At 36.1% G+C, this 13114-nt stretch overlaps 1 protein-coding gene across 2 annotated transcripts in view; it reads left to right on the top strand.

Moving 5' to 3' along the window:
* FAM169A (family with sequence similarity 169 member A) overlaps positions 1–11100 on the top strand; it is a 45523-nt gene extending 34423 nt beyond the window's left edge. For both annotated transcript variants that reach the window (XM_069492623.1, XM_069492622.1), the window contains 5 exons: positions 2142–2181; positions 2635–2785; positions 5899–6055; positions 9492–9695; positions 10552–11100. In XM_069492623.1, coding sequence (XP_069348724.1) covers positions 2142–2181; positions 2635–2785; positions 5899–6055; positions 9492–9695; positions 10552–11100 — 1101 coding nt within the window. The remainder of the gene's footprint in view (positions 1–2141; positions 2182–2634; positions 2786–5898; positions 6056–9491; positions 9696–10551) is intronic.
* Positions 11101–13114: the final 2014 nt, after the last annotated feature.

Below are 13114 nucleotides of genomic sequence, written 5' to 3'. Positions count from 1 at the left end.
GATTCCTCAGATATACACAGATTCATTTAGTATTGGCCAGATGTCATAAAATCGAGGAAAGTAGAAAATCTGTTCTTCCCGTAATGTAATGAGGGTAATGATTTACTTTAATATTAAGGCACATAATTTTAAATGTGTCATTTGAGTGAGGATGTATTATAGTGGAACCATTTTATAAGGTTGACAGCATAAATTAGATTAGAATTTGGACTCTCACCTAATTAAATTAAATTAGATTTTTAGGGCCTAGCCTAATTAAATTAGATTTCAGAAATTCATATTCTTCACATTACTTTAATGTTTTAATAGTTCAAGGAAAATGTTTATTTCTTACATTAAATGATTTACTTTATGTGTCCTTTTATCATCAGTAACCACAAGAGGAAGTAGTTTGTTTATTTCAACTACATGATTTATTTTTTAGGTGATGATGGTATTTTTATCTGCTTTTTCCTAAAACATACATTTCTCTTATGATACTTTTTGTTCCATTTATTTATTCATCTTTATATCTTATCTGTTTCTAGTTGAACTACAGGCTTCTTGAAGATAATATTTTTATCATAACATCTGTTACTGTTGCTCCCTCATTTGTGTTCTATAAATAGAGCTTGTCAAAGTCTATGTGCCTACCATATACAAGGGTTTTAGTAACCCTATAATGGATGGATGGTGGTTTATATAATAAAGTAGGTGCTATGGCAAACACTGGACGTAAAGATATGGTTCTTATACACATGGGAGAACTAGATGGTTCATTGTTGGAAACAGATATGTAAACAAAGTATGCTACAGGATGATAATTGCCTTAATTATTACAGTAAGTGATGGGAGGCTCATAGCAGAGTATGACTTTTAAAGGGTGGGAGTTCTAGGACAAGAGTTGTCAGGGCATTCCAGAGGATAGCTTATTAAAAAAAAATACAGAGATGTGAAAGGAAATGGCATGTCTGATATGAAAGAGGAATGTGGTATTGAAGAGGTTGAGAGTTTGTATTCTAGGCAGTGATAGATTATTAAAGTTTTTTTTTTTTTTTTTTTAAAGAAGGGAGTGGCACAATTTGTGATTTGGAAGTATCACTCTGTCATCAGAATGGAAGAGATTAGATGGGGTGTAATTAGAGGGATACCAGTGAGGAGTCTGTTGGAATAGTTCAGGTTGAAGATAATAAAGGCCTGAACTAAAATGGCAATACAAAGGACAGAGCAGTTTTGAGAGATTCTTTAGTTAAAATTGACAGGCTTTGTGATTGATCAAATGAAGGAGAGGAAGAAATCATTACTGCCTCACTAGTTTCTGGCTGGAATAACTGACTGAATTGTTATTGCCATTAACCAAGATAGGGGATAATATTTGGGAAAGATAAAGTTTATTTTAGGAAAGGTTGGATGTGAAATTGGGTGGGACACCCACTGAGAGACATTTCATTAGAAATAGAGCTTTGAAAATCAGGAAGTTAGGGAGCTTAAGGTGTATATTTGGATTCATCAGCAAATAGATGTTGAGGTTAAGTTGGTAGGTTAAAAAGTAAAGGGAGGCCGGGCGCGGTGGCTCACGCCTGTAATCCTAGCTCTCTGGGAGGCCGAGGTGGGCGGATCGTTTGAGCTCAGGAGTTCGAGACCAGCCTGAGCAAGAGCGAGACCCCACCTCTAAAAATAGAAAGAAATTATATGGACAGCTAAAAATATATATATAAAAAATTAGCCGGGCATGGTGGTGCATGCCTGTAGTCCCAGCTACTCGGGAGGCTGAGACAGGAGGATCGCTTGAGCCCAGGAGTTTGAGGTTGCTGTGAGCTAGGCTGACGCCACGGCACTCACTCTAGCCTGGGCAACAGAGTGAGACTCTGTCTCAAAAAAAAAAAAAAAGTAAAGGGTGAGTATGTGGCTTGAAAAGAGAAGGTGGCTAAGGACAGAACACTAGGACAAGGCCATTATATCCCACTGTAACCTATTGGATGGCTTGCATATATTCTTAGCCTTATCATTAGTTGAAGCTTTGTTTTTAAAGTAAATTTTCTTAACAAAAAATGTTACTTGAAATGCATTTTAAAAGTTTTTCTGTGATGATGTGAATGAAACAGATTGACAGGTAGAAAAAATAGTCTAAAACTCTGTTTTAATCTATATCTCTATTTTAGATTGATTCTCTAAAAGATGCCTTTGCAAGTACTTCTGAAGGTAAGAAATTCAGCTGATCTATCAGTGAGACATTTTGAATTAAGGCTGTGTGTGTGTGACTTATCCAGCTGTAAAATCCAGATCTGGATTCTAATGCTACCGCTGCCACTGATTTTGCTATGTGAACATTGAGTAAGCTATTGTACCTCTCTTTTCCTCATTTCCTTACCTGTAAGATGGTAGAGAATGTAAATGAAAATGCAAAAAGCACTTTTGCAAAGCTCAAGGTAACATGGAAATGTGAGGAATGAATATTGACAAGGTTATTTTATAGTGTAGAAAAAGACATAAATTATAAAATAATTTTCTTAGCCTGACGTAAGCGAGGGAAGGGCAAACCTGTATGATGGGAGGGAATATATGTAAACTAGCGTAGTTCTTGCATTTCTCTGTATTGTATTAGGTAATCCTTTGAATGCATAATCAAGTACAGTTTTGCCATTTTCTCCTCAGGTCATGATAAAACGCCTGTTTCTACTCGTACTCGCAGTAGTCATCTAAAGCGACCAAAGATTGGAAAACGGTTTCAGGATTCTGAATTTAGTACTTCTCAAGGTGAAGATGAAAAGACTCCCCAGACTTCACCTACGGCTTCAATCAACAAGTAAATAATTTCTTATTTTACTCTCATTATTTTGTTTATTTTTATTTTCATAGTATTTAGCATTTAAGGTAGAGGCCATTATTGCATTGTTTGTATAACAAATGACCTTGGTGTAGAAGTTTGTATTTGAATTCTTCTATAAGACTACTGGTTATGTGCTTCCTAGTGGTGGCAACTTGGTAGTGTTATAGGGAGAAGTTGTTAGTAAGAGAGTGGTATAAACTCACTATTTAATCTCTCATGTGAAAATCCAGGAGCATATTCTAGTGATTATATTATCCCAAATGAGTCATTATTGCCAACTTTGAATTTGATTTTTTAGTAATGCTGAGGTTTAGTCAACTTTTAAAAACTTTCAATTTTACTTTATTAATTGATTCATTTTACTGGGCCATTGGATATAATTTATAAATTAAAGCTAACCACGAATAGTGCAGTCAATTCCTCTGGGAATTTAGTAGCCAAACTGAATCAACAGAATACTTGGGTTAAAACTTTGGCCTTTCAGCCAGGCACGGTGGTGTGTGCCTATAATCCCAGCTACTCGGGAGGCTGAAGCAGGAGGATTGCTTAAGTCTAGGAGTTGAAGACCAGCCTGGGCAACATAGCGAGACCCTGTCTCTAAAAATAATAAAATAAAATAAAAATCTTTATCCTCTGTCTTTTTTTGAATGTTAAGGCAAGATTCTAAATTTTATAATAAAATTAGACTTCTGCTAATAGTTTTGCCAATTGTTCCTGAATCAACCGTTTAGTTAATTCATAACTTTGCTGTTTTAGCTGTCAAATTATTTTACTAAGGTAGAGAAGTCTGTAACCATGCTAATTTCGTTATGTAAATAATTTTAAATTTGGGTAATTAAATATGTAAATGTTTTATTTTGGTGAAAAATTCACAGTGTTAAAGGCAAATATAAGTAAATATTTAAATCTAGAAATTTGCAAAAAGAATAAGAGTTTACATAACTGGTTTTCTCACTGAGCAATATTTTGATGTAGTACCCTTTTTAGGAGGAAATATATCAATTCCGGAATTAATGTGGCATTTTGTTTACTTTTCATAAATAGAACAGTAAGACTAAATGCTTGAGTATTTCCTCAGACTTAGGAAGAACAAACATCATCTTTGCCCTTGAAGAATTGACTGCCTAGTGGTAAAGACAGACATTTACTCAGTTAAGAGCACTGTAAGGTAGAGAATGCTGTGAATGCAGACGAAAGACTGATTGGTTCTAACTGAGGGACTAGAGAGATTTATTTGGCTTCTGGGCCAGGGCTTCAAAGATAAGTAGAAACTCAACAGATAGTTGGGAGAGAAGACTTTGTACTGTAAGGGTCCTCCAGGTATGGTCTGTAGGCCAAATGTGGCCTGCCATCTGTTTTTATAAACAAAGTCTTATTGTAAGACACTCATGCTCATTAAGTTTATGTATTTGTTTTATTATGGTTGCTTTTACATTACAGTGACAGAGGTGAATAGTTGGAATGGAGACCACGTGGCCCACAAAGCCTAAAGGAAGAGTTCACTGACCCCTTATCTACACCAGGGATATCCAATAGAACTTTGCGCGATGATGCAAATGTTTTGTATTTGTACTGCTCAGTATAGTAGCCACTAGCCAGTGTGCCAATTGAGTACTTGAAGAACTGAATTTTTTATTTCATTTCATTTTAATTAGTTTAAATGTAAAATAGTGACGTGTCTTGTGGCTACTGTATTAGTAAAAGAATAACCTGAACAAAGCTAGGGGGAATATTGATAAGGATAACTGATGTTTAACATAAATAAAAATACAAGTGTCTGGTCATGCATGTTAACCTTGAAAGGAGGTATGTTTTATTCACTGAACTTACAGAGAACCAGCAGAAGTTTCTGAGCTGGGCTGTCACAGGTGTAAATAATGTGAATTAGAAAGTCAGCTCTGGCCGGGCGCGGTGGCTAACGCCTGTAATCCTAGCACTCTGGGAGGCCGAGGCAGTTGGATCACTTGAGCTCAGGAGTTCAAGACCAGCCTGAGCAAGAGCGAGACCCCCGTCTCCACTATAAATAGAAAGAAATTAGCTGGACAACTAAACATAGAAAAAATTAGCCAGGCACGGTGGTGTGCGCCTATAGTCCCAGCTACCCAGGAGGCTGAGGCAGGAGGATTGCTTGAGCTCAGGAGTTTGAGGTTCCTATAAGCTAGGATGACACCACGGCACTCTAGGCCAGCAAGAGAATGAGACTCTGTCTCAAAAAAATAAAGAAAGTCAGCTCCGAAAGCCTTGAGGATGTACTGCAAGTCTGAAGATGAGTTGGGAAAAAGTTACAGGGGTCCAGAGAGAATTGGGACCTGAAGCAGGGCTATGAGGATGGGAATAGAAAGTTAGGGATATGTTTGAAAGGCATTTTGGGGGTTGAACTAAACTGTATAAATTTTTTTTTTTTTTTTTTTTAATGGAGACAGGGTTTCGCTCTGTCACCCAGGCTGGAGTGCTGTGGCGTCAGCCTAGCTCACAGCAACCTCAAACTCCTGGGCTCAAGCGATCCTTCTGCCTCAGCCTCCCTAGTAGCTGGGACTACAGGCATGTGTTATTACCACATCCGGCTAATTTTTCTACTTTTTGTAGAGATAGGGTCTCAAACTCCTGACGTCAAGTGATTCTCCCACCTCAGCCTCCCAGAGTGCTAGGATTATCAGGCGTGAGCCACCTTGTCTGGCCTAAACCATATGATTTATTGTTCAAACTGAAATTTTTGAGAATGAAAGGGGCGTTATTAATAATTATGCCAGTATCCATAATTATGGACAAAAGTCTATAAACTGGTACTGCACCAGGTAAACTGTGATATATGTTCATCTAATAGAATGAGATCCAATAAGATATGGATAGAATAAAAAGGAGGGTCCAGTTAACATGATTGAGAAGATGGTGATGTTATTAATTGAACCAGAGAACACGGTGGGAAAGAGAACAAGTTTATAAGAGGATGAGGAGATTGGTTTTAAAATCTGAAGTTGTTAACTGAACATAGTTGATTCTCTAAAATATTACTTTGTTAAGAAAGGATTCCGGAATTTTATATTCATCCTTAATAAAACAAGTAAGAATGGTTTTCTTCGGTTTTCTAGACTGGAGTCTACTGCACGCACATCAGAGAGCTCAGAAGAATTCTTGGAAGAAGAACGCGAACAGAGAGTGATTGAATTTGAAGATGAAAGCAGTGATAAAGATGCACAGCCAGCGCCAGAAACCCAGCCACACTTAGAGAAGCAAGATGGTAAAAAGGTGTGACTATAATGAATGGAAGTAAACTAAATTTTTAACTTTCTTAATCCTATTGTTAGGAAAATATAATGATGTATTTTAGAGTCTTAATAGAAATTGTGTTTAGTGTTAAAAAGCACATACTTATTAAGCAAGGTCAAATACTAGAGTTGGGGAGAGGATAAAGCTACAAATTTAATTATATATTTCTGAATTTATAAAAGTTTGAGTTATATCAAAGATAAAATAGGGGATGTTTAAGTAGTAAGATCCTTCAGGGCATTTAAAATATAATTTGTGGAATTAAACACACTTAAGTACATAAATGATGCGACCATAATTCTACCTTATAGAACCAATTAAAATGCCTTCAGGTCCAACAAGCCTTCTGTTGCACCCCTGTTTTGGTTTGAAGGATAGGAATTAGTTATCCAGGAAAAAAAAAATAATTGACCACAATTGATTTTACAAATTCCTGGAAAAATAATTAAACTCTTTTTTTTTTTTTAATCACCAGAAAACAGAGCAGGTGTGGTGTCTCATACCTGTAATCCTAGCCCTTTGGGAGGCCAAGGTGGGAGGATTGCTTGGGGCCAGGAATTTAAGACCAGCCTGGGCAACATAGCGAGACCCTGTCCCTACAAAAAGTATGGTGGCATGTGCCTGTAGTGCCAGCTGAGACAGGAGGATTGCTTGAGCCCAGGAGTTTGAGGTTTAAATGAGCTGGTTTGGGCAACTGTACTCTAACCTGAGCAACAGAGTAAAGACTTTGTCTCAAAAAAAATAAAATAAACATTAGAAAACAAATAGGCAAACCCTTTGTGACTAAGTAAACTCTTCATCTGGCTTGATTTCTGTAGCTTCACAAGTACTTATCTCTGCCTTCTTTTTTCCTCCTCTCTATCCATTTCCTCTCCTTTCTGTCTTTTTTTTTTTTTTTTCTTTAGTATCTTTAATCTTTTCCTCTCTACAGATTCCTTATTTCTTCTTTCATATGTACTTAAGGTTCTTGAAAAACCTTTTACTTGTTTGCCAGGTCCAGCCAGCAGGTGAATAAGTGAAACTTTATTACTAGTTTTATTTTCTTAAGTCACTCTTATTCAGCTCCTGTTTCCTGTACTTCATGAAACTATATTTTTTAATGGCATTTTTCTTCTGTAGAAAATTGGGAAAATGAAGAAAAGCACATTTTTTAAAAATAGGATTTACATGTATCTAGATATTTATGGAAATATATATTTGTGGCTTTTTCTGTCTTTTAAAAGCTTAAGATTATACTACACATACTTCATATAACCTGTTTCATTTATCCAACCACACATACACCAGTGACAACTTCTATTTTAATTGTGATAGCTTTTTTTTTTAAACCTGGGTGGACTACTTTCCCTTCCTCAAACTTCTCCAGTCCCCTGGCTTTATTACACTACTGTATTTTGGTTTCTTGGTTTTTCTGTCTCTGAAGTTTTATTTTTATTTATTTTTTTTACTCTTCTTCCTGCTTTTCCCCCCCTTATTGTGGACAATATGAAAAACTCCTTTCTTGACTTTCTGATCTTTGGTTCATGCTCTCTTTTGAAAATGCATCCAGTGCTAATGTCTTTAATTGTCTCCATGGGGATGATGAATAACTCTAGATCTTCAGTATTGATCCAGACTCTAGTCCCATAATGTCATTTGCCTTCTGAATATTTATATTTAGAGAAACATCTTCTCTCATATTAAATTGAACAAAATCTCAAAATTATTTCTTAATGTGGCTGAATCCATCATGATCATCCTACCTCCACCTCCCGAGTAGCTGGACTGCAGGCATGTGTGCCACTGCACCTGGCCAGTTGTTAAAATTTTCTTTGTAGAGACAGGATGTGTTGCCCAAGCTGGTCTTAAACTCCTGGCCTCAAGCCATCCTGCTGTCTTGGCCTCCCAATTAAAACAATTTTTTTTTGGTAGAGATTGGGTCTCACTGTGTTGCCCAAGCTGGTCTTGAACTCCTGGCCCTACTTTCCTGTTTCTCATCCTTCACTCTGTTCTCAAACCTAAAAGTTGAAGGACTTTTCTCTTCCATTGCTTCTTACTTTTAGTTACTCACAAAAATGTACAAATTAATTTATAAATTTAATTTATACATTTCTCCCACTGTGGTCCTTTTAAGAATTTTATTTTTATTTATTTATTTTGAGACAGAGTCTCACTTTGTTGCCCGGGCTAGAGTGAGTGCCGTGGCGTCAGCCTAGCTCACAGCAACCTCAAACTCCTGGGCTCAAGCAATCCTCCTACCTCAGCCTCCCGAGTAGCTGGGACTACAGGCATGGTGCCACCATGCCCGGCTAATTTTTTCTATATATATATTTTAGTTGGCCAGATAATTTCTTTCTATTTTTAGTAGAGACGGGGTCTCGCTCTTGCTCAGGCTGGTCTCGAACTCCTGACCTTGAGCGATCCACCCGCCTCGGCCTCCCAGAGTGCTAGGATTACAGGCGTGAGCCACCGCGCCCAGTCAAGAATTTTATTATAATTACTTTCTGTGTGTAATCTATTCTCTATACCATCTGGTATATAATAAAGCATATTTTATAATATCCATTTATTACAGAAAATTTTATTTTAGGAAAAGTTTATTGTAGTTACTTTATTTTAGAAAATTTTAGTATAGAAAAATAAAAGTCTCTGATTTCAACATCCCTTTTGAAAAATTATCCCCTATGTATTAGGAGTCCTATATAATCTGGCCAAATCTAGTTCTGAACATTCAAGTGCCTTAGTTTTCTAATTTTAATAATGGTAGTAAAGTTCCCCTTACTTATTAGAATGTCACTAGTATCAATTAGAAATATTTGACATCACATTGAAGTAAATTGGTAAACATTAAAAGAATAATTTGAGAAATTGGAGGGCTTGTGTTAATCAAATTGCATTTCTATATTTTACCAATATGATACAAGGAGCAGGATTATTCAGAAATGACTCTGGGTTGAGTGACAATGAGCTAGCTGAGATTGGGGTTCTTTTCCCCAGCAGGAAGCAGCAGTCAAATTCAACTTCCCATGAGACAGATAGTACTTCCTTACTGTGGCAAGGTAAACTGCAACATCCCCCGGGCCTGAAAGGTTCCAGGTGCTGAACAGCTGGTGTTAAGTAATGAGCAGGACTCCCTCTGGAGCCTTTGTACTGCAAAGAGTCTTCAAAGACCATGATTGTCCTATAAGAAGGAAGAACAAGAAGGGTGCTTAGTCTTTTCACTGAATCTCAGACTCAACACGTTTTTTTTCTTTTCCTGACTCTGCCTCATGAGTTTCCCCTTTTCCCCCAGTAAGACTCTCCTTAAACCCATACCTTATAACATAAATTTATCTTGAGTCTTGATGCTCGACAGGTAGAGACTGAGAGGGGCTTACTTTGCATGACAAATAAGTTTGTAACCATGTCCTAATCTCTCCCCCGACATGTGATGTAGGAATCTGAATTAGAGCCTATGAATGGTGAGATAATGGATGATACTCTTAAGACCTCACTTATAACTGAAGAGGAGGATTCCACTAGTGAAGTTTTAGATGAAGAATTAAAATTACAGTCTTTTAATTCCAATGAAGACTCTGCAAATCTTGTTCCACTGGTGGTAGAATCTTCAAAACCCCCTGAGGCTGATGTACCAGAAAAGGTAAGGGAGAAATAACCTAATTTTTTGTAAAGTATGCCAATGTTGGTGATTTATGGCAGGGGAGAGGGGTGTAGTATATATATCTGCCTCCACCTTAAGATGTACAGTCCTTCAGGAAGATTAACTTTTATGTTAGATTTGATAGTGTAAGAAAGTGCAATTAGTAATATTTCATAAATTCAGATTGTTATGACTTACTTTGTATACTTAGGGAAGTGCTTAGAAAAATGGATAAAGCATTATTTATCAAATATTTGAGTACCTATTGCTTACAGAGTCTATGGCCAATACGGCAATTTTAATTAGGAAGACAGATTAGATTAGTGGGGAAAAAACTTGGTGGAGGATTTTAAAATAAACTTAATTTTGTTACTTTTGAATATTCCAATTTGTGGCTAAAACAGTATTGTATAGCATTATTTTATTCGTGTCTCACCTGAATAAATGAATAAAACTTCCATTGCAATGAAACCATAGTCAAACTTAGTGGGGGGCACAGTGTCAAGCCCCAAGGGGTACTTAGTTTCTGGCTTCAGTAATACCAGGAAACTAGAAACTTTGAGTTGATTCATGGTTTTGAGGAATCTTGGTAAGAAGTTTAAAGGGTCTTAAGTGTACTATTTGAGGTAAAATAATTACTTTCATTATATGTTTAAGAACTTAGTGTATCAGAATTACCATGTGAGACAATTTTGAAGAGATAGGGTTGTATTCAGAATATGTACGAGTGATGAAAGTAACTAATACTAAATTATTTACATTGTAGTTCAGTGTCATTGCATATTAATGTCTAGAATAATTTATTTTAGAACTATGTTGCAAAAGTTTATTTGTTGACCAGGTTATTTATTTTTAGACCCCACGTATAACTGACTCAGAAACGTTGATAGACGAAGGCCCATCTGATGAAAAGGGGCACACCGAAGAGAAACTGTCCCTGTTTTCAAGAAAGAAAGCACATCTTGGGAGTTCAGACAATGTTGCTGCTATCTCAAATGAAGAACGATCTGACACTGGTTTTCCAAACTCTGTGATAGCTGAATTTTCTGAAGAACCGGTCTCTGAGAATTTATCACCCAACACTACTTCTTCATTGGAAGACCAGGGGGAGGAGGGGGTACCTGAGCCCCAGGAAAGATCTACTCCTCTTCCTCAGAGTTCCTTGATAGAGGTTGAACTTGAAGATGTGCCATTTTCACAGAATGCAGGACAGAAGAACCAGTCAGAGGAGCAGTCTGAAGCATCTTCTGAGCAACTGGATCAGTTTACCCAATCAGCAGAAAAAGTTGTGGATAGCAGCTCGGAGGAAATAGAAGTGGAAGTGCCTGTGGTAGACAGGCGGAATTTAAGAAGAAAGGCCAAAGGGCATAAAGGACCTGCTAAGAAGAAAGCCAAGCTGACCTGAATGAAGAAATGCAGATTATAAATCCTCTACTTTGTAACATAATTGTTATTTTTAAAATATGGTAATTAATAAACAGCATGGGACACAGGACAAAAATTTCCAAAATTTCAATTTGAACTTATTTACTATGCATTTTTTCTCTTCCCTTTAGGACCTAGGATTCACCATTCTTTTTAATTTTTCAGGCTATTTTTTGTAAATGCAATTTTTTATTTTTATTAACCATGTTTCAATTTTGGGAAACCAGATCATATTATATTTTCTTTAGCAGGTGAGGTATCTGACCATTAATATTTCAAAAAGTATAATTAAAAAACTGTGAAAGTAGTAGGCTTTCCATTACTTGTAAGGATCACAGAAATCTTTTATACTAAGGGTTTTAATAGTAAAACTTGGTGAGGGTTCTTGAAGTTTTATCTTAAATATCAAAACTAATCACCATTTTTAAAAATGTAGACATGCCTAAACAAAAATAAGCGTCAGCAAATTAGAATAAATAAAACTTCAAATAAATGAGAGCACAAAAACAGAAACATAATCAAAAGTTTATGAAGATATTTTGGTTTTGGTCTCTTAGATACAGTTTCTTCCATTGACTTCAATGTCTTTGGAAAGGTACACACAAAATCTGTTAATGACTCATTCTATCATCTGATATTAACAGTACTATTAGGGATTTAACAGTGGCATGTGGGCAGTAATATAATTATTTAAAATTCCATTTGCAGTATTAGTTTGGTATGATTTTTTTCTCTCTCTGCATATTTACAGATGCTTACAAGCTTAAAAAGTACACTTTCAACATTTAATGAGGTTAAACATCCCACTAATATAATTTAGGGATGTAGTTTAACTGGGACTATCTGGTCCTGATCAGATAGATAAATTAAGCTGGAGATTATACATTTATCCCTACCCAATTAACATCTGTACTTGGGAAGTGTGAGGCTCCTTCCTAAGGCTTCTCCTTAATCCTGCCACTGCCCTAATTCTAGAGTCTTATTTATATTCCCTTCAGCTTTCATTCACTTCTCTAACTCTCAGAGTTGCTCCCCAGATTATCCTGCCTCCTAGCTTATACCCTTGATACTCATTTTTTGGGTAGGCTTGGAGCTGCACCCCACAGTCTTAGACCTAGATGGCAGGAGGCTGCCCTAGGAGTTGTAGTTACAAGAGCTTAAATCAAATTGGAGGGTTCAGTTGTCCCCTTGGTCTTCCTCACTCTTGATTTGTGCTGAGTACTGGTTGCAAGCTATTAGTAGTTTGTTATGTGTACGTTGTGTTGCCATGGCAAATGCCTAGGAAAATTTTAAAAACAAAATCCCTGAACTGTTAATTTTTGTATAATTTATTTAAAAATGAACGAAATGGTGGTTCTTAAAATCCAAAGAGAATCTCAAAACAGTCTTACTCTTTGGAAGTATTAAATGTACTCAAATTTGCATTTAATTGGAGAATGTTTTGAGACCATTTAGGCTGTTTTTAAAATAGCTTGATCTTGATCCTTTATGTGAAAGAAATATGTTATGACATTGTGTCATTATTTGAGGTGCTAAGAATTGACACTGAAGGTTTATTCAGTCTGCAGTCAGGTGATATCATGTCGATAAATTTTATTTTGGGATGTTGGTATTTTAGGAAGATCTAATGAGTCAACACCTTTAAGCAAGCAAAATAGTAAACCCTACTAATCATGTAAGATTTTGAACACTTGTATCCTTTGTATTTTTAAATTATTGGTCAGAGGTAAGCCAGATTATTTCATTCTAATTGAAAATTAGAGCACTTTGACCATTTATTTTTTTCAACAAATACTCATTAAGTGAAAGAATAAGTATGGCTAATACTAGTGAATCTATCAAACGTTCATGCTGTTTTATATATTTTATGGGAAACTTTTGTTAAACTAGGGAAATAACTAAAGATTCTGTTAAGTAAATTCTTAACCTTTCCATTTTTCATTTCTTAGATTTAAAAACATAACTTTTGTATATTTCACTTTTTTATTTGGATT

Source organism: Eulemur rufifrons, chromosome 17 (assembly GCF_041146395.1).
Source record: "Eulemur rufifrons isolate Redbay chromosome 17, OSU_ERuf_1, whole genome shotgun sequence".
Taxonomy (NCBI): Eukaryota; Metazoa; Chordata; class Mammalia; order Primates; family Lemuridae; genus Eulemur; species Eulemur rufifrons.
This window is presented reverse-complemented; position numbering and strand designations above follow the sequence as displayed.